At 52.6% G+C, this 26,931-nt stretch overlaps 2 protein-coding genes across 3 annotated transcripts in view; both read left to right on the top strand.

Moving 5' to 3' along the window:
• The first annotated feature begins 6,790 nt into the window (after positions 1-6,790).
• CUNH19orf38 (chromosome unknown C19orf38 homolog) lies at positions 6,791-19,772 on the top strand. Its single transcript, XM_004748420.3, has 7 exons — positions 6,791-6,934; positions 8,054-8,362; positions 10,404-10,496; positions 12,143-12,170; positions 12,932-12,975; positions 14,509-14,546; positions 19,149-19,772. The coding sequence occupies exons 1-7, from the start codon at positions 6,904-6,906 to the stop codon at positions 19,296-19,298; spliced, it is 693 nt and encodes a 230-aa protein (XP_004748477.1). The 5' UTR covers positions 6,791-6,903; the 3' UTR covers positions 19,299-19,772.
• A 1,365-nt stretch (positions 19,773-21,137) lies between these two features.
• CARM1 (coactivator associated arginine methyltransferase 1) overlaps positions 21,138-26,931 on the top strand; it is a 41,813-nt gene continuing 36,019 nt past the window's right edge. Inside the window, exon 1 of one of the 2 annotated variants that reach the window (XM_045083931.1) lies at positions 21,138-21,393. In XM_045083931.1, coding sequence (XP_044939866.1) covers positions 21,174-21,393 — 220 coding nt within the window. In that variant the 5' untranslated portion in view covers positions 21,138-21,173. The remainder of the gene's footprint in view (positions 21,394-26,931) is intronic. The other variant, XM_045083929.1, reaches the window with a different exon arrangement.

The following is a 26,931-nucleotide window of genomic DNA, read 5'->3' as shown; positions in this document are numbered from 1 at the left end:
CGCGCGACGACCACTGGGCCCTCTGGCCCGGGCGGAGTGGACCTTAAATAAGGGCTGGGCTTGGACCCGTACGCGACCGTAGGGCTCACGTAGAAGTTGATTCAACTGGGGGAGAAAGGGAGACCCTTTCGTATTGATGTGGGTGTTTCGTGTTCCTTGTCCGTGGCACCAGGTTCGCCGCCTGGCCCTTTACCCCCTTTGCTCCTTAGAGCCATCGCTTTGTCGGTTTCTTCGTCTGTACTGGGGTGATGGGACGACCTCCCCATAGGGCGGCTGTGGGACTCGAGACGAAGCCCTGCCCGTATCCTTGCGTAGAGTCCGTAGAGGGACATAGCCCAGTCTGCATCCCAAAGGTCCCAAACTCGTGGTGGGGGGGGGCAGCAAATAAGCAGAGTAACTGATATAACCCAGGGTAGGAAAAATGACAGCCAGATGCTTACGAGGCAGGAGAGGGTGGGCCTGGGAGCCACAAAGCCTCCCACACCCACTCTACCCCTTCGACCCTTGGCTTGGAATCATCCCACCGGCCCTCCGTGTCCTCATCCGTAAGACGATGTGATGCTCGTCTTACCTCATTGGGGTGTTGTGAAGATTGAGAGAATGCTCGTTCGGCGCTCAGCATATTATCTGCTATTTTCCAGGCTGATCGCCCACCACTAGGCAGCCCACCATGTAACTAACCTCTGCTCCCTCAGTCTGGCTTAGAATATTTGGAGGCGACCACCCTCTCGGAAGCTGGCAAATAAGCCAAGAAGTCACTGGAGATAATGGACTCTACTTGGTGATTCTGTCTAAACATAAGGAAGAATGTTTAGATGGAAATTTTGAGTCTTTAAAGATAGGCCCTGGAGTGGCTGGCAGTTGTTGACAGTTACTCTTTGAATACAGCTGGTGGCTGTCAGCTCTTTCCTGCTTTTGGAGAACTTGGGGAAGTCACACCACCTTGTGTCAAAGTTTATGTGCAGTCACTGTTACTGTTCCTTTTCATTTCCAAAGTTTTCTGTCATTCAAACGCGCTGCTTGGACATTTTGAAAAAAATTTTTTTTTAATTTATTTGACAGAGAAACAACGAGAGAGGAACAGAAGCAGAAGGAGAAGCAGGCTTCCCGCTGAGCAGGGAGCCCGATATGGGGCTCAGTCCCAGGATCCTGGGATCATGACCTGAGCCGAAGGCAGACCCTTAACAACTGAGCCACCCAGGCGCCCTGAAAATTTATTTATTTATTTATTTATTTTTTTTAAAGATTTTATTTATTTATTTGACAGAGAGAGAAATCACAAGTAGGCGGAGAGTCAGGCAGAGAGAGAGAGAGAAGCAGCCTCCTGCTGAGCAAAGAGCCCGATGCAGGGCTCGATCCCAGGACACCGAGATCATGACCCGAGCCGAAGGCAGCGGCCCAATCCACTGAGCCACCCAGGCGCCCCTGAAAATTTATTTTTAATTTATATATGTATATATATATATATTTTTTTTAAGTTTTATTTATTTTAGAGAGAGCCTGCGAGAGCAAGGTGGGGTCGGGGCAGGAGTAGAGGGGGAAGGAGGGGACGAATCTCCAGCAGGCTCCTTGCTGAGCACAGAGCTGCACCATTTTGTACTCCCACCATTTTGATACCCCATGTATAAGGGCTTCAAGTTCTCCAAATCCTTATTTGTTTTGCTTGTTCTTTTAAAGATTTTAGGGAACACAAGCATTGGGAGTGGGAGAGGGAGAAGCAGGCTTCCTGCTGAGCAGGGAGCCTGATATGGGGCTTGATCCCAGGACCCTGGGATCATGACCTGAGCCAAAGGCAGACACCTAATGATTGAGCCATCCAGGTGCCCCAAGTTCTCCAAATCCTTATCCACACATGCCATTTTCTATTTATTTCTATTATGGCCATCCTAATGGTTGTGAAATAGTATCTCATTATGGTTTTGATTTGCATTACCCTAATGATGTTGAGCATCATTTCAGGTGCTTGTTCAGCATTTGTATTTTTTTGTTTGTTTGTTTTGTTTTGGTTGGTTTTGGGTTTTTTTTTTTTATTATTTGTTTTTGTTTGTTTGTTTTGAGAAATGTCTGTTCACGTCTTTCGCCCATTTTAAAATTGGGTTGTCTTTTGGTTGTTGAGTTATAATAGTTATTTATATATTATAGAGAGCAAGCAGAAGAAAGAAAAAAGAAAAATCTTCCCTCAGGTTTATTCTGGGGCACTCCCTCAGACCTGTGTCTGTGAAAAGACCTGCTTTTCCAGGTCATTTACAATTTTGCCTTAGCCTTCACTTCCTGTTTGCACTGGATCTAGAGATAAGCCTGAGCTGAAAGCTCAAGGTCTTCTCAGCTCTTTCTTGAGCACTTTTCCTGCCCTGGGCATGTATGTTGTTCGCTAAATCCCCCAGTATATATGGGTGCTTCTGAATGCCTTAATTACCAGAGAAACTCTCACCCCAGCTCTTCCTCCCAGCTTTTGGCATGTCCATTGTTGTGAAAATTAATAAGAGGAAACCTCCTTTAGCTGGAATCAGGAGGTAGGAGGGGGAGCTCTCACACCCTACTACTCATTGTCAATTGCAGACCCCACAGGAAGAGATGTACATTGCAAACTGGTACTTTCCTACCTGACTCTACTACCACAGCAGGGGAAGAAAGGTTTTCTCCTGCTGGTAACAGCCCAGCCAATGAGAGACTGAGACTACTAGACCAATGAAACATCACTACACCTCCAACTCCCAGTTTAAGCCAATGGATTTCTTGTTCATAACAGCCTGCCGGACTTCCCCTTTCCTCTATAAAAGAGTTTTCTTCTTTGTTCTCCAGACCTTCCTATGCGTTTGCTGAGGATTAGCTTGTTCTCAGTTGCATTTCTTTGCTATTCCTGAATAAACCCATTTTAGCTGGTAAAATCCCTGGTTAGTGTTGTCCTCGATTATAATATTTTGCCCCAGGTGGCTGTGGGTTATTCCCTTTGCCTTACAGTGTTTTCCAGGAATGCATTCTGAGTTCAACAGACAAGCACCTTGAGTTGGTCCCATAGGAACCTGCCAGGCATGTTAAAACAGACGAACACCATACTGCCAACCTCAGCGACCGAGTACCGGAGCACCATACTGGGGACACAGGCTGCTGACTTCAAGACCTCCACTGCGCTGGGAAGGAGATGAGGGAAGGGTGGGGGGGAAACAGCACAGAGCTTTCTTTCCTGCCATTTCAAGTTTCCTTTTCATTATGATTCAGTGTTCACTTGGTGGGCACAAACCTTGGCCTGTCTTCCAGAGTTCGGATGAACTTGATTCTGACTGTGTTTGCTCGGTTTGTCGAAGTTTCTGTTTCTTGTTTGCTTCAGTTGAAAACACTACCCCTGTCCAAGGAGTCAACAAATATTTACTGAGTGTCTGACACTGTGAATAAAATAGACTCCGTGTCCGCATGGAGCGGCCATTCCCGCGGAGGAGGACGGTCATACGGTCATCCCTGAGTTTAGAACTAACATGATTTCAGGTAGTTGTGGGCACCGCAGAGTAAATGTTGGGCGGTCGGTGGATGGCTTGGGGAGTTGGGTCTCCCTGAGGAGGAGGCATTGAATCTCAGACTTGAAGCAGAAGTGAGAGGAAGCAAGCAGAGAGAACCATGCTCTGAGGTCAGAAGGCACTCAGAGTGCTGCAGGGGCAGAAAGGAAGAGCGGCAGGAGAGGAGTAGCCAGAGAAGAGACGGAGCAGTTACACAGGCCTCGTCCCATGGAGTCCATCTTCCCTTTGCAGTGTCGGCCTGCAGTCAGCCTGGGCTTCTTACAACCATGCGGAGTTTGCTGACTGGCTTCTCAAGGCCAGGAATCCCCTGAAATTATAACCTAAAGATTCTGAGCGTGTATACTAGGCAGTCTTTGTGCGCCCTACCTGAGCCCTTCCCAATGCCTTCATGCCCTGCTCTGTGCCCCTGGAGGCTGATCTCTACACAGCGGGTCAACTTAGCTGCCTTTTCCTTCAACATCCAGTTGGGTTTGGCCCCAGCAGGAGATCCGAGGGCTGGAGGAGAGGTGGGTGTAGGTAAACATATACTCTGGCTCCCACCCTGTGGGGCTGCGTGTTTCTACCAAAGCCTGTAACTCCGCTATCCCTAAGTTCCACAAGCTGCTCCTTCCCTAGCAACATCAGGCCCAGGCTGGTAACGGCTTCCTGATCCGGGGAGTCACATCCCTGGCTGATTTCCCTTCAGCCTGCCCATGACTCCTAGTTGTACCTCTTCTAGGCTTTATCTGTATGAAAGCTGACTGATACAGGTAAGTGTGTCTCTTTTTCTGAAGTCAAAATTCCAGGTTAAAGATTCTTGCACCAGGTTAAATGCTCCCAGGATGAAGTCCTCGCATTCATCCAAGGTCTTTCACACACTTTATTACATATACCTAGAATATCCTCCCCTTGTCTCCTTCTCGGGGTTTTGGAGTCAGATAACACCTCCTCCCAGAAGCCCTCCCTGAACCTCCAGAAGAAACTAGGTTAAGAGCTCCCCTTGGTGACTGCCTCCATTAGAGCACTTCACCAACTAGACTGTCATTGTCTGGCTGTCTGCCCCTCTAACTGAACTCTGAGCATCCTGAGGGCAGGAGGTTTTCTCCCTCACAGTGTCCCTGGCACTCAGCACAGTGCTGAGCCCTTCGTGGCACTCAGTAAACAGCTGGTGGAATAAATAAGCCAGGAATCTCTCTTAACTCTGTATCTTACACAACCAGGATAGAGCGACAAAACTAGACTGAATATTTTTGACCTTCAGGTCAGACAATCAAGAACTAGTTGTGGTTCACTGTGTGCCAACCACTGGGGTAGGCATTGGGAAACTACAGGAGGCACCACAGACCCACCCCTGCACCCTGAAAGGAAGAGAACTGAATGATTTTGATAAACTCAAGCATGTTCTATAAATCACGATGACCTAATTTAATGGATGTTTACAGACTATTATTCGAAACAACTGCAGAGTATACTTTCATTTCAAGTGCATAAAGAATGTGGATCGAGATATGCTGGGCCATTAAAGTATCCCTCGGTCTCAAGGGATAGAAATTATATGGAGTGCATTCCCTGGCCACAAAGGAATTAAATTTAAAAATCACTAACAGTAAGCTATCCAAAAAATCACAAATGTTGGAAATTGACACATTTCTTTTTTTTTTTTAAGATTTTATTTATTTATTTGTCAGAAAGAGAGAGAGAGAAAGCACACAAGCAGGCAGAGAGGCAGGCAGAGGTGAAGAGAGAGGCAGTGCCAAGCAAGGAGCCCGATGCGGGACTCGATCCCAGGACCCTAGGATCATGACCTGAGCCGAAGGCAGCGGCTTAACTGACTGAGCCACCCAGGCATCCCGACACATTTCTAAATAAAGTATGAGTCCCAGAAAAAATTCACAAGGGAAATAAGAAAATATTTCTAACTTGGGCACAACAAGTCAGAACGTGTGAGATGCAGTTAAAGCAGTACTTAGAGGGAAATATATAGCTTTAAATGCTTATATTGGGAGAGAAATGTTTAAAATCAATGAATTAAGCTTCCATCTTGAGAATCTAAGAAGAGCCAATGAAACATAAGGTAAATAGAAGAAAGAAAAAATAAAGATAAGTCAAAAAGACAATGAAATCCAAAGCAGAAAATAGAGGAAAATAGCAAAGCTAAAAGCTAGTACTTTGAAAAGATTAAGGAAACTGATTTACCCCTACCAAGACTATTCAAGAAAGAGAGAAAAAACACATTACCATTGAAAGAGGGACATCGCCACAGACCCTACAGACATTAAAAGGATAATAAGGGAATATGAAGAATTTTTACTGATAAGCTCTACAATTTGGATGAAACAGACAAATTCTTTGAAAATACAAGCATGCTAATTTCAGGACACTGTAGTATAATTCAGCAAGGAAAATTTTCTAAATCCAGAGGTATCTGGAAAGATTTCCCAGAAGTTATATTTAAGCTGAACCCTGAAAGATAAGTGGAATCTTAACAGATTAATAAAACTGTGTCCCAGGCAGCAGAGACAGCACGTGCAAAGGTCCTGACATTGGAATGAGCCTCATGTATCCAAATAAAAACATCCAGCATAATGGCGCTTTTTTGTTGTTTAGTGACCACATACTTAACATCCTTCCCTAGTGTAAACCTCCAGGTGGACCTGCCTGACTTGAACAGAAATGTTGAGAGAGACCAAAGCAAACTTACTGGTAACACAGACCTTTGGGAGTTTCTGGGTTGTAAACGGGAGGCAATTTATTCTGTAAACTATATCATTCCCTTAGTTTTGGACCTACTGTTCTCTTTCACAGGGATGGTCATGCTCCCATGGCCTCACACTGGGAGCACTTACACCTCTAGCATTACATTTCGGTATATATTATGAGTTCTTTGGATCTAATACCTGCAACTCTTAGCCCCATTCTGCAGAGCAGCAAACTGAGGCTTCAGAGACAGACCATGTCTTGCCAGAAGTGCAGAAGCCAAGCACTAACCCCTATGCTCTATTGACCTCTGCCCAACATGTCTCCACGTTGGAACTGGTTGGGCTAAGGTTTGTGTCTTGGGCATGGGTTTCCCAAACAGCCTCATCCCAACCAGAAGGGGAGGAAACACACACACACACACACCACCTGATCATCTTAGCCATGTGTCCCTTCTACCATCTCTGCAGAAATGTGGCCACCAAGGTGCAGCGAAGTGCCAGAATCTGATGTGCGTCTGTGGAAGGGGTGGGGAGAGGAGAGAGTCCCTTTCGGCAGCTGAGCGTGTGTGTGCAACTTCCTGCCAGTGAGGAAACATTCGTTCCAATCAGCCCTGGTTCTCCTTTCCCTGCTCTGGCCCCACAGGAGGAGCTGGCGGTGAGCCGTGGGCCACGCTGGCCTCAGCCAGATTTCCCGGCCAAACTGGGGAGGAGAGATGCCCTGGACCATCCTGCTCTTTGCAGCCGGTGAGCCCGATGTCCCCCCTGCATCAGCCCCACCCCTCTCCCACCCCCCCCTGCCTACCTGACCTCTGCTCTGATGGCAGAAAGCAGCCCAGGGTTGCCTTCCCCAGGTGCTGGAGGAGGCTGAAAGCTGACAGATTTGCCCCAGAGTTTTGGACATGCCCCCAGGAGCATGGCTTTGTCTTAAGGTGCTCCTCACCACCCGCACATCAAGGCTATCAGAAATCCCACCCCGCTGGGGACAGCGGTGCCCACGCCCCATGACTCAGCCCCGCTTGGCTTCTGCAGGCTGTTACCTCCGGGGTTGGGGCAACAGGAGATTCTGCTGGGGGCTAGGGGAACCCGTGCAAAAGTCTAGAGGCCAAACAGGGAGAGGCTTGTGTAGACCTCGCCTGAGCTCTGCTTGGGAGCCTGGAGCCAGCTGGGGAGACACTGGTACCTCCTATAGGAAACTGTACCCCCCCAAACCCCAATTCCTCACCATGGCTTGGGAAACAGGAGAACCCCTTTTGCTCTCTGTTCCTCCCATCCTCTCCGTGGCTCATCCCCTCCAGCCACCCTGGCCTCCTTGAAGACTGCGCACCCCTTCCGCCCTCCCAGCATTTGCCCAAGCTCTTCCCTCTGCCCGGAATACTCTCCCCTAGCTCCTCCTGTGTCCCCTCTTCAGGGAAGCCCTCCATGGCCTGCCCAGCCAGTGCAGGCTTCCCATGACCCTGTCTGATGGGCTTCCCGGTGCTTCTTGTCTCCCTGAAAACATCCGCTCCTCGAGGCAGGCATGTCTATCCGTCCATCTCACTCAGGTTCCATCCCCAGCACCTAACAGGGCGGGGCATCCGGTGAGGGCTGTTGATGGAAGTAGTAAGGCTATGGAAGTAGCTGTTGATGGAAGTAGCGTCACTATGTAATAGCCACTGCGATGATAATAAAATGACTCAAACGCAGCGACCCCCTGCCAGGTGCCTAGTCCCCAAACCTCTCAACATAGCAATGGGATAGGGTCGACTACTTACTTGTAAAGAAAGACTGAGGCCCAGAGAGGGTCAGCCGCTTGCCCAAGGCCACAGAGCCACGAAACTCCTCTGCTCTAATCACTCAGACTGCCTCCCTTTTTCTGCATTACAGGCTCCTTGGCAATCCCAGCGCCGTCCATCCTGCTGGTGCCCCCGCACCCCAGCAGCCAGGAAGATCCTATCCACATCGCCTGCATGGCCCCTGAGGGCTTCCCGGGGGCAAATTTCACGCTCTACCGTGGTGGGCAGGTGGTCCAGCTCCTGCAGGCACCCGTGGACCAGCTTGGGGTCACCTTCAACCTAAGCGGCGGTGGCAGGGAGGCTCCAGGGGGCCCATTTTACTGCCAGTATAGGGTGCTAAGTGAGGACCTGAAGCCGCAGCTGTCAGATCCCAGTGAGGTGGTAAACGTCTCCTACCCAGGTAAGACCCTCCTGCCCGCCTTCGCAGCCCACAGCTCCATTGGCTCACCGCTGAGCCTTTGCCCGTGCTGTTCCCTCTGCTTGGAAGCCTCTGTGGAACGAGCCAGGCCTCCAGCTGTCCAGGGCTCACTCACCTTCATTGCTGAATTCTCACAGTCATCCCACGCGATGGGTTCAGCGATGCTCCCCATTTTGCAGATAAGGAAACTGAGGCACAAGTGATGAAGGGATTTGGCCAAGTCACACAGCTAACAGGGCAGCAGAGCTGGGATCCCATGGGCCTTAGTATCCAGGCATTAACCCTCCACACTCCACTGCCCTGCCCCCCTCCTCCAGTTCTGAGCACCCTCTATGTACCAGACATTGTTCTTGGACCTGCATTTTCAGCAGCGAGTAAAACAATGTCCCTACCCTTCCCCAGCTGACATTCAGAGGGGGTACAGACAGTAGAGAAGCAGGGAGGCCAGAAAATATTCAGTGTAGCCAGCAGGGGCCAAATAAAGAGGCCGGGATAAAGTACCAGCTAGGGAAGGGTGTCGTTTTAAGTACAGAGGAGAGTGGCCAGGGAAAGCCTCCAAGGGGGCGACATTTGAGCAAAGACCTAAATGATGAGGAGGCAGCCATGTGGGGATCTATGGCGAAAGGGTCCCTGGTCGAGGGAGCCAGCTGTGCAAAGGCCCGGAGGTGGCACGTGTCTGGAATGTTTGAGGAACACCGGGGTGCTCTCTCTGTAGGGCCGAAGCATGGTGGGCAAGGAGAGAAGTTGGGGGAGAAGAGGGTGCGGAAGGGGTGAAGACAATCGCGCAGGGCCTTTGGGTGCATCCGGGACTTTGTTTCTTTGCCGAAGCGAGACAGAAGGCCTGGAAGACCGATATTTTCCTGTGGTCTTTTCAGGACAGGAGGCTGGGTGTGGGCTCTGGATCAAGGAGCAGGAGGGAGGGAGGAGGTGACTCCAGGTAGAGCCTCTGCTTCACCATCCATCAGAACTTTCCAGTGGCAAAGAGAACTTTGTTACCCGCAGAAGCCCCACTTAAAGAGAATGTTGTTGCTCACAGAAGTCCCAGTGCCTTGCGGTGACAAACAGTCTGTGTCTTTGAGCTCCACTGTCAAAGGCCCCCTTCAAGCACCTTGAGTTTGTGGTCTCAGAGTGGGGAGGGGACAACAGACCTCCTGCCCCAGATGAATGAATGAACAAGGGCTAACAGTGTGAGAATATCAAGTATATGTCTGTTCCTTCCCCTTCCTGGCTTAGCTCCTGATCTCCATAGGGATTGGGTCATCTCCTCCTCTCTTTCCTGAGAGACCCCCTCTCTTCAGGGAGGAGAAGTCACATCCCTTGCAGAGAAGTAAACTGTGAAGCTGGAGCTTCATGCTTTTGTGGCTGACCTCTGCATGGATTTCAGGGTCCACCATGGGGCTGGGGGTGGTTGCCATCTGACACCCCTGGTATCAGGCTGAAGGCAGCAGGACTCTCAGGCTGCCAGTAACTGGAAACTTGTCTCACACTGGCTTCAGCAACAAAAGAGAATGTGTTGGTTTGCCAAACTGAAGTCACTTTGCAGCATTGACTTCAGGCATGGCTGGATCCAGGTGCTCAAAGAAGTCAGGAATCATTTGTCAGCTCTCAACTCTGCTTTTTTGTGTCTTATTCTCAGGCAAGAACCCCTCTTCATGTTGTCAAAATTGTGCCTAGCAGACTTAGATATATATCCTACCAGCGTTGTAATGCTGGCGGGAGGAATAACCCTCTTTTCCCAGTAGTGGAGCCAAGACTCAGAATCAGCTCTCATTAGCTCTCCTTTGCCCACAAGCCTATCCCTGAACCAATCACCGCGACTGGGAGGTGGGGGATATGCTAATTGACCGGTCACAAGACTTGCCAGATCCCCAGGGTCCAGCTACACCCAAGTCAAATGGTTGGGCAGTATGGGGAGGGGGCTGGCTCCCCAAAGGTTATCTGGAGGAATGCCAGGTGTCCCACCTTCACCCTGCACCCCACAACTCCATAACCTGTCCTCCCTCTTTTTCTCATGTTCCTCTAGTGCCCACTTGGATACTGGCACTCTCCTTGAGCCTGGCTGGAGCCCTCCTTCTCCTTGCTGGGCTGGTGGCCATTGCCGTGATGGTCAGGAAAGGTAACAGCAGGCAGAGATGGTGCAGATCCCAGAGGCTGCCCGATGTGCAACTGCTGGGATGTGCAAATGAACCCCCAATCACACCCATTTTTTAGGAGCACCGAGGCACACAGCTGGGGAGGTCTTACTCAAAAACTTGCAGTAAAGAATCTTCCAGAAGTGCAGTGTTGGTGGTGGGGTGGGGGAAATTGACATATATTTTTATTTTTTTTATTTTTTTAAAAGATTTTATTTATTTATTTGACAGAGAGAGATCACAAGTAGGCAGAGAGGCAGGCAGAGAGAGAGAGAGAGAAAGGGAAGCAGGCTCCCTGCTGAGCAGAGAGCCTGATTCGGGATTTGATCCCAGGACCCTGAGATCATGACCTGAGCCAAAGGCAATGGCTTAACCCACTGAGCCACCCAGGCGCCCATGACATATATTTTTAAATTATAAAATATATATAACACAAAGTTTCACATTTCAACCCTTAATTTTTAAGTGTCCAGTTCAGCAGCATTGAGTACGTTCAATTCGTTACGCAACCATCATCACTGTCCATCTCCAGAACTTTGTCATCTGCCCCGACTGAAACTCTGTTCCCTTTATTTATTTTTTTTTAAAGATTTTATTTATTTATTTGACAGACAGAGATCACAAGTAGGCGGAGAGGCAGGCAGGGGGGCGGGGAGTAGGTCCTTCACTTAGTAGAAAGCCCGATGTAGGGCTCAATCCCAGGACCCTGGGATCATGGCCTGAGCCGAAGGCAGAGGCTTTAACCTGCTGAGCCACCCAGGCCCCCCCTCTGACCCTTTTTTTTTTTTTTTTTAAAGATTTTATTTATTTATTTGACAGAGAGATCACAAATAGGCAGAGAGACAGACAGAGAGAGAGATGAGGAGAAGCAGGCTCCCTGCTGAGCAGAGAGCCCCATGCGGGACTCGATCCCAGGCCCCTGGCATCATGACCTGAGATGAAGGTAGAGGCTTAACCCACTGAGCCACCCAGGCCCCTCTGACCCTTTAAACACTAACTCACCATTCCTCCTCCCCCAGCTCCTGTCAATCACTGCAGCTGACAATAAACAAAACCAATTGAAACAGTAGTAGGGGGCACCTGGCTGACTCAGTAGGTAGAGCATGCAGCTCTTGATCTTGGGGTTGTGAGTTCGAGTCCCACGTTGGATATGGAAATTACTTAAAATAAAATCTTTAACCAAAAAACATTTTTTTACATGCTTGTTTGAAGCTTTTACCAATACACATCACTCAGGTAATTGGGTGGTGGGGAGGGTTTTGCAGTAGCTCTCCTGTGAGGGGCACATTTGTGGGAGGAGAAGGCAAGGTTGGGTCATAAATATATGAGGGAGACTTTGGAGACTTTTTTTTTTTTTTTAAGATTTTATTTATTTATTTGACACACAGAGAGAGATCACAAGTAGGCAGAGATGCAGGAAGAGAGAGGGGGAAGCCGGCTCCCTGCTGAGCAGAGAGCCCGATGCAGGACTCAATTCCAGAACTCTGAGATCATGACCTGAGCCAAAGGCAGAGGCTCAACCCACTGAGTCACCCAAGCGCCCCTGCAGTCTTGTTTGTTTTGTTTTTTGCAACTAGGAGGCAACCACGACTAAAATCTAATAAATGTTTATTTATTTTTTTGTTCCCAGTTAAAGTAAAAAATTTGCAGAAGAAAAGGTGAGACCATCTCTGGAGATCCTCAAAGGGTGCTTTGGTGGAAAGAAATATCAGATGTTTGGTGGGTTCGTGGTAGAAGTTCCTGTGGGTGTTAAGGAATCAGACCTGGCCAGGTTCTGGGGACAGAGGGGCACTTCCGGTGCTGGGTGGGGGGTGGGTGTCTCCATTCCAAACAGCGCCCTCTCGTGGGAGGGTTGCTTAAGAGGAACTGGGGTCAATTATAAAGCACCTAGGGTGTGCAGAGCGCTGTGCTAGGAGCTGCTGCTGGAGTCCATAGCTGCTCACAGCTACTGCTAGAGCTGGCCTTTATAAGTAGTCCCATTTTATAGACAAGTAGACTGAGGCTCAACTTAGCCATGCAGGGAGCAAGTGGTTGAATCGTGCTCACATCCCTCAACCACTGACTGCCCAAAATGGTTGTAATACTCTATAGGAAGTCAGAGTTGGGAGAGGTGACACCCTCTGGGGCTGTGCGGTGCCCAACTTGTAGCCTGTAGGCAGTGGCCCCAGCCTCAGTTTCTTCCCTGAGAGAGGGCTGGAGCCCCCGCTGCCTGGTGGCATAGAGCTAACAGCAGCCCCAGGGATCGAATCCAGACTTCACCAGGCGATGTGGCTCCTGGAAGAGAACTTCCTTCTGAGGGGACTCGGGGGAGGATGCAAAGAAAGGTGGGGAGTGAAGGCCAAGTTTGGAGCCAGGGCCTCCTGGAACAACCCTCCGGTCTGAGAGGAGCGGGTCATCTCTCTCCCCAATCCCTTTGCAGACAGCGAGAATCCTGCTGGGTTCAGGTCAACTTCGCCACCACAGGTATGTACCTTCTTACTCCTATCCCCTGCCAGGGCAGGCTCACCCCCTCAAAAATGCTAGCGGGGGGACGCCTGGGTGGCTCAGATGGTTGAGCAGCTGCCTTCGGCTCAGGTCATGATCCCAGCGTCCTGGGATCGAGACCCACATTGGGCTCCTTGCTCCGCAGGGAGCCTGCTTCTCCCTCTGACTCTGCCTGCCACTCTGTCTGCCTGTGCTCACTCTCGCTCTCTCTCTCTCTGACAAATAAATAAAATCTTAAAAAAAAAAAAAAAAGAAAAGAAAAGAAAGAAAGAAAAATGCTAGCGGGTCTCCTTACTTGCTACTGAGCCTCTTCTGCAGCCGCTCACTTCCCTTAGGGTCAAGGATACACCCTCTCCTCCCCCCAGGGCCAGGTTTCACCTCTCACCTTCTCTCTCCGCCTCATCCTCAGGCCCTTCAGTCATCCTGATCTCTGCCTACAACATTCTTTCTCCCTCTGGTCTTGGTCTAAAGGCTGCCTTCTCCGGGAAGCCTTCCCTGACTCCCTAGACTGGGGGGTGTGTTTCTATTTCCCTGCCTTCAGCACCCTATCATTCTTCTTACCCCTTGGGAGAAAAACACAAGTGTGTATGTAACACTTGCTTCCAGTGCTGGGCCCTCAGTTCCACGGGGGACAGACGGCCTGGCCCTGTCCTTAAGTGGTGATCCAGAACGTGTCATCCTGAAGGCTTCCACCCGGGGGCCGGGGGGGCACTCAGGAAGTGGCCCCAAGCGGAGAAATTCCATCCTCTGTACTTTCACTGTTCCACACTTTTATTTAATTTAAAAAAGATTATTTATTTATTTGAGAGAGAGCAAGCACAAGCAGGGGGAGCAGCAGCAGAGGGAGAAGCAGCCCCCCTCCCCTGAGCAAGGAGTCCTACTCAGGCTTGATCCCAGGATGCCAGGATCATGACCTGAGCGGAAGGTAGAGGCTTAACCGATTGAGTCACCCAGGAGCTCCCACGGGTCCATAATTTTACTGAGCATCTACTATGTGCTAACGTTTGGGGGGCATCCCTCAAAGACCAAGACAGGTGGTCTTCACTCACAAGCCCATCCTGCAGTGGGGAAACAGCCCATGGCCGGCGGGACCCTGTCTGGGGCCAGGAGGGCAGTCCTGGGAGGAAGTGGTGTTTAGGCAGAGATGCAGGAGGGGGCCGTGGGGGGTGGAGGCGGGTGGAGAGCAGACAATGGAAGGAGAGACTGGGGCGGTGGAGGCCCTGAGAGAAGTTCTGGAAAGTGGGAGCAGAGAGGAGAAACCCATTTATCAGAGGGCCACAAGAGGCCCCTGGGGGAGGGCTCTGAGGAGAAAAAGGACACAGTTCAGTTCACAGCTGGGAATGGTTCACCTTGCAGAATGGGCTCGAAGGGAGCAAAGCATGCTGGGAAATGGGTCCCAAGCCCTTCCTCACAGTTGACTTGAGGCCTGTGGCTCTGACGGGAGGGCCCCTGGAGGGCAGTGAGCAGGGATTTTATACTGGCACTGGGCTTTCCTTTCTCTTTCTATTTCAGATATGACCTTTGATAACTCTCTGTTTGCCATCTCCATGGTAAGTCATTGCATTTCTTGGTCCTGGGTTTCTGCTGACTGTCTTAACCTCTGGAAGACCACCATCAGGTGGTCTGATATCTCTGAGCTTGGGGCGGGGGTGGGGGGTGACTGGGAAAAGCCCAGAATCCCTGAGCAGGGATTTGTTTGTGAGCTGAGAGTTGGCTCTGGAAAATCCCAGGGGATGGGAGGCAGCCACAGTCCAGGCCGTCCGATGCCCTTGGGCAGGATCTCCGGGCCGCCTTTGCCCACCATGGGGCCGACCCTACAGAATGGTGACAGGGGACTCAGGGTGAGCGGGTGGGGTCACGTGCTTTTTTTTTTTAAAGATTTATTTATTTATTTGGCAGGCAGATCACAAGTAGGCAGAGAGGCAGGCAGAGAGAGAGGAGGAAGCAGGCTCCCCGCTGAGCGGAGAGCCTGATATGGGGCTCCATCCCAGGTTCCTGGGATCGTGATCTGAGCCAAAGGCAGAGGCTTTAACCCACTGAGCCACCCAGGCGCCCCAAGGGTCACGTGCTTTTTAACAGTCTGATGCACACTGTAGTCCCCTCCTGGTAAAGAAAAGCCTGTTTTTATGTTCAGTTTCAGGGATTTCAGCTTAACTCTCCAAGCTGAGCATTTCTCTTACAGGTGGGGAAGGTCTCTGTAATCTGCCCCTTTGCAAGTGGGCACTTTGGGACTGCAGTCAGGGAGCCTGGGTGGGGAGTTGGTGCCAAGGGTACCATAATGGGAGAGGGTTGGGTTGGTTCGACACACCCTTCCTGGGTGTTGGGACAAGAACAGGACAAAGCCTTTAATTCTTCAGAGCTTTTTAATTTCTCCCTGGGGGTGGGTGGCGGGGAGACAGACGATGCCACAGGGGGTAGGAGTGGGAGGGAAGCTCACTTCGCCCTTAGATGGGAGATCCAGGAAGTCTCAGAGCTGGCCAACAGGCAGGGGGTAGATACGGAAGATGGCCCCAGTCTCGGGACACGTTCTTGGCACCGTCCAGGATAACTGGAGTGGAGCCGAATGGAGAGTCGAGGGGAGCCTCGCGGAGAACTTTGTTGCCGCGATGTGATGAGCCATGGAGCGTTCCCGGGCAGGGAAGGGGGGCGGGGGAGAGGTGACCGATTCAGGTGCTCACCCGCGCCCTCTGGCGGCTGCGGGGAGGACAGACTTGGGGGGCGTGGGCCGACCGGAATGTGTCATTCGGGGGTCGGGGGTGGTTGCCAGGACCGAGGCGACGGTGCTGGTCCAGGCGAGCTAAGTGGTGGGTGCTTGGTCCAGCGTGTCGGCAACGGAGGTGGAAGAAGGGAACGGATGCTGGTCAGATCGATTCAGGAGACAGCAAACACGGCGGATGATGGACGGAGGGAGAGGGCGGAGGGAGGCGACAGGGAGTCCCGGGGAGCCGCGGGCGTGGAGGGACCAGAGACGTGCCCCTTTACCCGGCGACGCCCAAGGGAAGGTGCAGACGCGATACTGGGGTTCCGGAGAGAGGAGCAAGGGAATTTAAACTGTGTATGAATGTGGGAAGGAAGGGGCTTGGCCCCGCCGGCTAGTTCAGCCCTGTGAGGTCTCAGTTCCGGGACAAATCCTAGGGTGTTAAGAAAAAACAAAAAACGAAAAACAAAAAGTAAAAAACAAAACCCTCCCCCCGCCCAAAATCCAGCAGGCAGGGCAAATTCTAAAACTTTCTGTGAGAAGACGTGCTGTCAAGGCACCAGGACCCTGGGGATTTTTCTTCTCTCCTTTTCTTTTTTTTTTTTTTTAAGGAAAATGAAACAAATGGAAACAGAGACAGGGAGAAAAATTTAAAAAGTATCTTAGTCCTTGTGACTATATATGTATATATTTTTTTAATTAAAAAACTTGGGGGAGGAGAACACCTGGCTGGCTCAGTGGATAGAGCATGTGACTCAATCTCAGGGTGGTGAGTTCAAGCCCCATGTTGGGCACAGAGCCTACTTTTTTTTATTTTGAAGATTTATTTATTTATTTATTTATTTGACACAGAGAGAGAGAGAGATACCACTAGTAGGCAGAGAGGAAGGCAGAGAAATAGGGGAAGCAGACTCCCTGCTGAGCAGAGAGCCTGATGTGGGGCTCCATCCCAGGACCTGGAAATCATGACCTGAGCCGAAGGCAGAGGCTCAACCCATTGAGCCATCCAGGCGCCCCCAGAGCCTACTTAAAAAAAAAATTTTTATTTGAAACACATCCATATGTCAAAATTATATATCCAGTAAAGCATCCTTCTGTCGGTAACCCCTTTCCACTCCATGGTCTCCCCCTCCACATGCAGACAGCCACCACCATTAGGAGCTTCTTGGCAATGCAAGCAAAAGTGAAAAGAGAGGATGTTTACCCTCATGCTTTCTACATAAATGATAGCATGCTAGCCACACTACCATGCTTCCTTTCCTTCACAGAAAATTCTAGTGAGATCTTTTCTAGGTATTCTTTCTTTTTTTTTTTTTTCATTATGGTAACATAAAAAAAATACGGTAACATGTATATGTAACATAAAATTGACCATTTTTGCCATTTGAAAAAATGATTTTATTTATTTATTTGACAGACAGGGAGAGAGGGAATACACGAAAGGGAAGTGGGAGAGGGAGAAGCAGGCTTCCCGCTGAGCAGGGAGCCCAATGCAGGACTTGATCTCAGGACCCTGGGATCATGACGTGAGCTGAAGGCAGATGCTTAAGGACTAAGCCACCCAGGAGCTCCTTTAGCCATTTTTAAAGTCCAGTTCAGTGGCATTAAGTGCATTCATTCACCTTGTGCAACCATCACCGCCATGGATCTCCAGAACTCTGTCCTGCAAAAATAGAACTGTCCCCACTGTATACTAACTTCTCATTCTTAACCAACCCGAGCCCCTGGCATCTACCATGCTCCTTTCTCTCTCTGCGGATTTGCGTATTCTGGACATTTTATTTAGAAATGATGCCATATACTGTTCATCCTTTTGTGTCTGGTGTTTTACAAAAAAGATTTTATTTATTTGAGAGAGAGCGAGAGAGCACACACACAGCATGGGGGAGGGGCAAAGGAAGAGGGAGAAGCAGACTCCCCGATGAGTAGGGGGCGCCCATGCAGAACTCCATCCCAGGACCCTGGGATCCTGATCTGAGCCCAAGGCTGACCCTTAACTGACTGAACCACCCAGGCACCCCATGTGTCTGGCTTACTTCACTGAGCATAATGTCTTCAAGTTCATTCATGTTGTAGCAGGTGTCAGAATTTTATTCTTGTTGAAGGCAGAATTTTGCTTTCTGTTCATTTGTTGATGCACACTTGGGTTGTTTCTGCCATTCAGCTATTATGAACAGTGCTGCTATGAACATGGGTATGCAAATATCTGTCTGAGTCCCTGCTTTCAATTCTAGTTTCTTTTTGAAGCATTTGATGGCTGAAATAAAAGTGAAGCAGCTAATTGTTCTCCAGCTTGTATCGTGATACCCTGCTGAGGGTCTGATATTTGCTCTAGGATGCCCTAGGAAGTGGGGTTGACATTAATTTTAATTTTAAAATTTTATTTGAGAGAGAGAGAGAGCAGGGGGAGGGGCAGAGGGAGAGAGAGAGAGAGAGAGAGAGAATCTCGAGCAGGCTTCCCGCTGAGCAGGGAGCTAGATGGGGGCCTGGATCCTAGGACCCTGAGATCATGATCTTAACTGAAATCAAGTGTCGTACACACAACTGATGGAGACACCCAGGCGCCCCCCCTTTTTTTTTTAATAGACAAGGACACAGAAGCTAATTATGGCCTTACTGGGATCATCCAGCTAGGGACGTATGGGGCCGGGATGGAACCCCAGCCTGCTTTCACCCACCAAACTTCAGTTTTATCAACTTCATCTCTTCTGTTTTTTTTTTTTTTTTTTTAAAGATTTTTATTCATTTATTTATTTGTCAGAGAGAGAGAGAGAGAGAGAGAGAACAAGCAGGGGGAGCAGCAGAGACAGAGGGAGAAGCAGGCTCCCCATTGAGCAGGGAGCCCGATGTGGGACTCGATCCCAGGACCCTGGGATCATGACCTGAGTCAAAGGTAGACCCTTAACCAACTGAGCTACCCAGGCATCCCAAGTTCATCTCCTCTTGACTGGCATTTGGGGCAGGAGCATCTATGGTAGAGGAGAGGATAGACTTTCGAGGCAGGTTTTGTGGGAGTCCAGAACAGGGCGACAAGGTGGGGGAGGGGAAGAGATCATGGTCACAGCTTTGTTCACTTAACTATTAGCGCTTGCTATGTGCTAGCCACTTTATCTATTTAATTCCTCCATGTTTTGTAGCAACTCTAGGAGGGGTCTAGGAGCATTCTCCCCATTGGGCAAAAGGAAAAAGTGAGGCTCAGGGGGGTTAAGTTGTTACTCAATGGGACAAGGCAGAGGTGGGATTTGAACCCATGCTGTCTGCTTCCCTACTCAGCATGCAGACAGGCAGGAGGACAGAGGACAGGATCTGGGTCCTGAAGCTGTGGGGTGGTGTGTGGGGCTGAAATGAGACCGGATGGACTGGGCGGGGTGTATCTCAGACTCAGAATGTAGGGAGACCCTGGATCGTGGAACCTCAAATCACCCTGTTCTCTGTTTTTCCTCCATGGACAAAGAAAATGAATCCAGAAGAAGATGCAACCACTCTAGATGCGTGCTCAGGCTCCACCGAGACACCCGGCAGCTCTGGGCCCCGGAAAAGGCCCACCTCCACGTCATCCTCGCCTGAGCCCCCCGAATTCAGCACTTTCCGGGCCTGCCAGTGAGGCTGAGGACCGGGGGCCCCTCTGTGTCTGTGCATTCTCCATTCAGCCCCTTCTCTCGAGGGCCTGAAGTCCCTCCAGCTACTCTGAGATTTCTGGCTGCTGTTTTCTCAGGGAATTGACAGAGGAGGCAAAGGGAATCCTTGGCTTTGGGACCCTCCTCACAGAGAAGCAGGAGGAGCAGAGGGGGCACAGACATTGTCCTGGAGTCTGGACAGAAAGCAGGAAGACTCTTTTTGGGTTCCCAGCTTCTCAGGCCTCGTGGGAAGGAGATGTTAGGATCCCTGTGGCCCCCAGCTGGGCCATAAGCGGTCTGGGCCCTCCACACACCCCTCCGATTTCCTCCTCCCCTTGCCACATCTGACTTGACCAACCCAACCAGGTTTTTGGGACATAGGGTACCCGGGGTATGTTCTGTTAGCCTGTCCTGCTGGGATGCCTAAGTTATTAATTACAGCACGTGTTGGTTGAGCAGTTCCCAAGGTCTCTGTGGAGTGTAATCCTTCAAGCCCAGAATCTCTGGGGTCTAATCACCGGATGCCTAGTTGCCCTCAGGTGCATGCAGTCAAGGGAAAGCTCGGAGGGCGGACACTGTCACACGGGGTCTTTGCTGAAGTCCTTGCACTGGTGAGTGAGATGATGGAGGTCCAGAGAAGAGTAGGAACTAAAGAAGGTGGAAAGACGTCACAATCTTTTTTGGACCCTCTAGAAGAGAATGACGCCCTCAAGCAGTGACAGACGGACTTGGAAGATAGGGGTGTGTGTGTGTGTGTGTGTGTGAAGGCGGCACTTGACCCTGCTCTGCAAGATTCATTGGCCAGTCATCGGTGGGGGGGAAGAAAGGGGTTAAGGGAGGGGCCTAGAGAGAGAGATCCTAGAATTTTTCGTAGGGGAATAGATGGCCAAGGAGGGAGGAGGAGGGCAATGGGGGAAGGGGGCGGAGACGATGGGGAAGAGAGAAGGAGCGGCTGAATGCTGGGTGGGGGCCTTCCCACGACTCAGGTCCAGGGCAGAGACTGAGTGCCTCCCCAAACTGATTTTCCCTTCTGGAGGGCCGGGGTGGGGCCACACGCTGGGGGCGTGTCCCGGGATCTGGCCCCGCCCCTCGCGCAGGCCCTCCCTGAGAGCCCGGCGCCTCACAAAGCGACATCCAGTGGGAGGGAGCAGGACCGGTACAGGGGCGGAGCCTCATCGTAGCCGGACCCCGCCCCCCGCGTGTCTCCTCACAAAGCCGGGCAGGGCCAAGGGGCGGAGCACCCGCAGAGGTGTGTCGGAGTCTTCGGACGTCAGACCCGCCTCCACCTTTCCGGGCAGGGCGGCGGCCTCACAAAGCACGACCGTTTGCGCGGGGCGTGGCCCAGGGCGTGTCCACGCGGCCGAACACCGCCCCCTAGGGCGCGCCCCTGTCCCCGCCCTCCCCGCTTCTCCGCGCCAGCCCCGCGGTACAAAGCGCGGCCTTTCGAGCCTCGCCCGGCCGGGGGGCGGAGCCCAGGCCCAGGGGCGTGTCCGAGAGACGGAGCACCGCCCCCCGGCTCACGCTCCGCCCCCGCCGTTCCTGGGCCGCGGAGCCACCTCACAAAGCCGCGACCGTTCGCGCGGGGCGGGGCGGGGCGGGGCGGGGCGGCCCCGTCCCCCGGCACCCTCCCTCCCGGTGCCCTAGGCGGCCAGCAGGGGGCGCTGCGCCACGGGGCCGGACCTCGGCGGCAGTGGCGGCGAGGCGGAGCGTGGCCGGCAGGCGGCGCTGCCTGACTCGGCCTTGGCCTCGGCCTGCGCGTCGGCAGCGGCGGCGGCGGCAGCGGCGGCGGCCTGGGCCCGGGCGCGGCGGCGGCGGCGGCGGTGGCGGCGGCGGCGGCGGTGGGGCCTGGAGCCGGATCTAAGATGGCAGCGGCGGCGGCTGCGGCGGGGCCGGGCGCGGGCGGCGCAGGGGCGGCGGTCCCGGGCGGCGCGGGGCCCTGCGCGGCGGTGTCCGTGTTCCCCGGCGCCCGCCTCCTCACCATCGGCGACGCGAACGGCGAGATCCAGCGGCACGCGGAGCAGCAGGCGCTGCGCCTCGAGGTGCGCGCCGGCCCGGACGCGGCGGGCATCGCCCTCTACAGCCGTGAGTGCGGGGCCCCGGGGCTGGGCCGAGCGCGGGGGCTGCCCACGAGGCGGGTCGGGCGGGGGACCAGAGGCGGGAGGGACGCGGCCGCAGCTAGGGGCCCGGGGCCCCGAGGGTGAGGGGCCCTGAGCGGTGGGGGCCTGGTGTGGGGTCCGTGGCGCCGGGCCGAGGGAGCTGGGAGTGGGGGGCCCCCGAGTGAGGGCAGTGGAGGAACGATGTCAAGGGGCAGAGAGAAAAGAAGGCGTGCGTGGTGGCCAGAGGTGAGGTGCCCGGAGTACGGTGGGAAGCGGGAAATGGGGGAGTGAGGGCCCTGAGATTGGGAGGGGGCAGGCAGGAAGTGGGGGGCCGAGCGGGGAAGGTGAATTCGTAGCCGGCCGAGGGTGTGGGGGCTGGGTGGGAGGAAAGGGGGCCTGGGGTATGGGAGAGGTGGGGGTCCCCGGGGGCGGGTGTGGCCGCCCTAGGAGAGGGATGGAGGGATGGGGGCAGCCTTTGGCCATCTCTCGGGACTCCCACGACTGCTGAGGACAGTTGGAAAGTGGTGCCCGGCCTGGGGCGGCCTGGAGGACCTGGTTCCACCCATCGCGAGCGTTTTGGCGTTCTGGACCTCCGTGTGGGAAACTTCTAGACCCGGAGAGAGGGCCCATGCCAGGGTGGTGCGAGCCGCTAGATGTGCTCCTGGTGGAAACGTGGAAGGGTAGGGCTGCTTCTTGATGTCCGGCTCCGAAGTAAGAGGTAACACAGCCTCCGCCCTCGCCACGGTCCTCCGATCTTTCTTTTTGGGGATGTGAGAAGCTGGTTACATTTTCAGAAGCTAGTTTCAAAACTGACATTTCAGTGGAAAAAAAAAAAAATCACAAATGTGTTTGCCAAGGCCCCCGAGTCTTTGTAGTTGATCCTTTTTCTTTCTCTGTTACTCTTTATTTATCTGTTCTGATTCCTGATTGCTTGGTCACATTTTGCTATTCTGTTTCATTCAGCTTTGTCTCAGGGCTTCTTGCACTGATGCTCTGGGAGCCACGGAGGAGGCCCTTTCCTGCCTTTGGCCTGTGTGAATTTTTTTTTGCCCCTTTGGGAAGTGGGGGGGTGGGCCAAAGGAAAATATCGAGAGCAGCCCGTTCACACTGGGTTCTCCCTGCACTTCCGCTTGGAAGACCCAGACTTGTGGAGTTGTGCCTACCTCCCAGGTATCTCAGCTCTTTCTGCGGGGGGCAGAGCCGGGTTTTCTGGGACCAAATGAGGAGAGGGGAGAAGGGTATCCCAGGTGGGGGTCAGAGCTCAGGACAGGCACTTAAGCTCTATTTTATGCTCAGCAGGCTCTCCCAGGTGCTAAGCGTGGCCATTCATTTGGCAAGCATTAATAAAGAATAAAGATGGGCAGCGTTTCTCCAACTGGGATCCGGAGGCTAATCCTCAAAGCAGTTCCAAGATAGTTTTTCTTTTGTAAATAACTTCTTTTGATTTTTTAGACGGTTTTTGATTTATAGAATTATTGGGGACATAGTACAGAGAGTGCTCATAATACACCACACCTGGTGTCTCCTTTTTTTTTTTTTTTTTTTTTTAAGATTTTATTTGAGAGAGAGAGAGATCACTCCCGGGGTGGAGGGGGGGGGGCTGCAGGCAGAGGGAAAAGGGAGCCTGATGCAGGGCTCTAGCCAGGACTCTGGGATCATGACCTGAGCCTAAGGCAGACACTTGACTGAGCCACCCAGGCGCCCCCAGACCTAGTATCTCCTGTGTTTAACATCTTCCTCCAGGAGAGCTTTTATATTTTGTGTTCCTGTGTTGTGGGTAATCTCGATGTTGTTACTAGTTATAAAGATAACATTGTCTTTTAGAGGTAATTCATAACTGAGGCATTTGTGAAAGGGGGAAAGTCCTCGTTTCTCAGATTGAGATCCTGAGTCAGGGATGATATCCTCTAGGGTCTGCAAGAATGTTTCTCCCCCTCGATGGTCAAGGAGCACTGACGTGGGCCTGAAAACATGGGTTCTGGATTCAGCTGACCCTGGTTTTGTTCGTTCCCCAAGGCTGCCATGCCACACGTGATGCCTTAAAACAAAAGGAATGTATTTTCTTACAGTTTGAGGCCAGAAATCTGAAATCAAGGTGTTGTGAGGGTCCCTACTCCTTCCAGAGGCCCTGGAGGAGAATGTCTTCTCACCTCTAACAGCTTCGTCTGGATCTTGGGCCTTGATTGGCTTTTGTTAACAGAACTCCCTTCTCTGCCTCTGTCTTCACACAGCCTCCCCACTGTGTCTCTGTGTCTTTTCTGTAAGGACACCTGTGATTGGATTTAGGGCTCGCTCTAAATCCAGAAAGATTTTATCTTTGAGAGCCTTAATTACATCTGCAAAGACCCTTTATTCCAGATAAGCCACTCTCTCGCAGGCTCGGGCTTGGGGGGTTGAGGCTTGGACACACTTTCTTAGGGTCTACTACGAGGACTAAATCACTGCCCTACTAGTATCTGTGAGTCTTTGTGCCTCAGTTTGTTTATCGGTAGAATGGGGGAGATGGCGGGACACTGTGACATAGCGTGTGTTTGCTCAGTAAGCTAATACTCTTTTGGGGGTAGCACCTGCTGCCTAAAAGGCTGGGGCTGGTGATGCCCTCAGACTTGGCTGGGTCACTGCACAGGGTGAGGCATCACCTGTCCCTGAGCAGGAGGCATGGAGAGCAGGGCGCACGGGACGGGATCGCTGTGAAGTATGCTGGGGGAGTGTGGAGTACCAGGGCTGAGGTGTGGGGGTACACCATGCTCCTGGATCTACGAGCAGCCCCGGCCCGCCGGGTGGAGAGTGCGAGCCCGTAGTCCCTTGGAGAAAGTCAGAGATGGTCCAGCCACTGTGGGCATGTGCGGGGATTGGGGCCTTCTCCAGGAGGGAGCCTCTTGGCTGCAGGGCCGTCCGTCCAGCTGCTGCCTCGCACCCCCAGCAGATGGAAGAGGGACCCCGGGGCTGTGACTGCCGCCTCAGCCAGGGGTGCGGGGGCGGGTGCTAGGGAGATTGGGGAGATGGGTCTGGGTAGCAGGCATACAACACCCTCCCATGTGAGAAAGATGACAGCTGCAGAAGGCCCTGTCCCGGTCACCCCGCAGGGAACGATAACCCTCCCCGCCCCTGCTCGCCGTTTGATGGCCCGTGTCCATGGCAGTGGCTAAATGGCAGCTACCAAAACCGGGCCGTTTTCCCTGGGCAGAGGTGCGGGCATCCCGGGCCTTGAGGAAGCTTTGGCACGGCCGCTGGAGTTCTTGGACGCAGGGAGCCTTCCCTTGGAGAGGAGGCAGCTTCTCGGGAAGCCCGTTGCGGGCCGGCCACGGCGGAGAGCAGAACACTCTCGGTTCCTCAGGCCCACGGTGTCCTTTCTGGAGATGACTGTGTCACTTTTTTTCTTGGTCAGTGCGAGTCGGTTTGCCTGGTTCTGGTAGGGGCTCCGTTTCAGTTTGTGGGGGGCATGCCAGGGCGTGGAAACCCCAGAGGAAAAAACCCTTTGTGAAAGCAAGGTTGAGGGCCGGCCTGCTGCCGTAGACCCGGGAGCTCTTGGGACTTCCTCCAGTCACAGTCGTGTGGTACCCCCCTGGCAGCAGGGGGAGGGGGAGCCGAAGAGTTTGTCCACTCTAAGACCTTCAGTGTCCAGCTGGGGTGACGCCTCATTCCCACTCCAGGGGTGCCTGTAACGTGCTCCTTCCTGCTGTCATTTTCCTGAGCATTTACTGGGCACCAGGCTCTGTGGGACCCGGTGTGGACAGACTCAAATGTTGGACCTTGGGGACAGCTGGGGAGAGGATAAAAACATAAATTAGGGCCTATGGGCAGACGATGGTCTGTGAGCCAGAGCAGGCCGGTGCCTCTGTTTCAACCACTAAAGGGAGCTTTGTATGTTTCTGAAGGGTCTATTAAAAAAGCCCCGAGAACTGAAGTAAGAATATTCAACTGACACTCTTGGGTCTTGAAAAACCAAAACTGACTTGCTGGCCCTTGACAGAAAAAGCTTGTGGACCCCTGAGATAAGTGAACGAAGCAGGCAGGAGGAGAGGGGGTTACGGTGGGAACATGGCCCCAGCCCGGCTCGCCAGAACTGCCACGGCTTTTTTTTTTTAATTAAGATTATTTATTTATTTATTTATTTGACAGAGCCATCACAAGCAGGCAGAGAGAGAGGGGGAAGCAGGCTCCCTGCTGAGCAGAGAGCCCGATATGAGGCTCGATCCCAGGACCCCGAGACCATGACTGGAGCCCAAGGCAGAGGCCCAACCCACTGAGCCCACCCAGGTGCCCCATGCCACAGCTTTTAAGAGAAACTGAAAAGCCTTTCTTTGTGTCCATCTGTTTGTTTTGGTTGTGAAATGTCCTGATCACTCAGGCCCGATAGACTATACTTTCCGGACTCTCTGGGCCAGTTAGCCTGACGGTGTGGCTGTGGCTGTGTGTTAGTGCTTCGAATAGTACCAGGAGGTCTGGGACACCGCTTCCATTGTATTGGTGGAAAAACAGTTGAGAGGGCTTGACCAGGTGGCATGGCTGGTCCTGCAGGGGAGCTGGCTCTCAAGGTCACAGCTGTGGGACCTGCTCTTTGTTACACTGCAGGGTGGTTTGGTGGAAAGTGGTCAGGATTCCATTTATTCATGCATAACGGAGATCCAGAGGCAGTGGCTCTAGCAACATTTTATTGTGCTGTCACGGCGGAGAGGTGGCAGATCTGGGCTGGTGTAGACACTTTGCTTTAGGAATTCCTTGGGTGCAGGTCCTTCCAGCTAACCCCCACGCCCTGCCACCATTTCTAGGGTGAGGTCCTGTCCCTGTGGAGCAACGTGGCAGCTGGAGTCCAGCTATTACTCTGGTGTCCAGACAGCAGGACAGAGGAAGGGACAAAGGTGCCAAACACATAGGCCAGGTGTCTGTTAAGAAAAGTGTCCAGAGGCTGGCTCTGGGCTCTTCTGCTTTTATCCCCTTGGCTAGAATGCAGTCGCGGAGCCGCCCCTAGCTGCAAGAGAGGCTGGGAAATGTAGTCTGTCGTCTGTCGGCGTGGTCCACGGGCTCAGCGCAGCTAATTTCAGGGCTTCTCTTTCCGGAGGAGAGAGGACAGACGCTGGGCGACGATCAGTCACCGTGGTCACAGTAGGTGGGATGTGGACATAGCCAGGGTTGGGAAGGGCGTTTCTGGTTTATGGAGGGTTCAAGTGGGGATGGGGGACAGCAGCCTGGTGTGGGGCCAGGGGGTCTCTCTGAAGAATGGAGGAGCCAAAGGTGGGGTAGCGAGGTGAGGTCCAAGTGACGTTTTACAAACGACAGGGCCTTTTGGTGTGTATGATCAGGAGCTGCCCGCCATTTCCGAAGACCACTGTGGCAGCAGGTTACAGTGCATGGGAGCAGGGCGAGAGCGGCCCGTGGAAGCTTCCAGACTAGGGAATGCAATAGGAATGTAACTGAATAGTCTCACCTTAGCCTGCCCCAAAAGTGTGTCAGAGGCCCGGAAGTTGTATTATGGCACAGAAGATGAGCTCCGCCCAGGGCGAAGGCCATGACCCGCGGCCAG

The sequence above is a fragment of the Mustela putorius genome, unplaced genomic scaffold (genome assembly GCF_011764305.1).
Source record: "Mustela putorius furo isolate JIRA1106 unplaced genomic scaffold, ASM1176430v1.1 tig00000095_pilon_pilon_pilon, whole genome shotgun sequence".
In the NCBI taxonomy this organism is placed as follows: Eukaryota; Metazoa; Chordata; class Mammalia; order Carnivora; family Mustelidae; genus Mustela; species Mustela putorius.
The sequence above is the reverse complement of the archived record's forward strand: the minus strand, read 5'-3'. Positions and strand labels throughout refer to the sequence as shown.

Excerpts from the sequence above, each read along its gene's own strand:
- CUNH19orf38 (XM_004748420.3), top strand. The coding sequence starts at position 6,904 with ATGCCCTGGACCATCCTGCTCTTTGCAGCCG. Across the intron at positions 10,497-12,142 it reads TGCCGTGATGGTCAGGAAAG|TTAAAGTAAAAAATTTGCAG; the intron begins GTAACAGCAGGC and ends TTTTGTTCCCAG. Across the intron at positions 14,547-19,148 it reads CTCTGTTTGCCATCTCCATG|AAAATGAATCCAGAAGAAGA; the intron begins GTAAGTCATTGC and ends CCATGGACAAAG.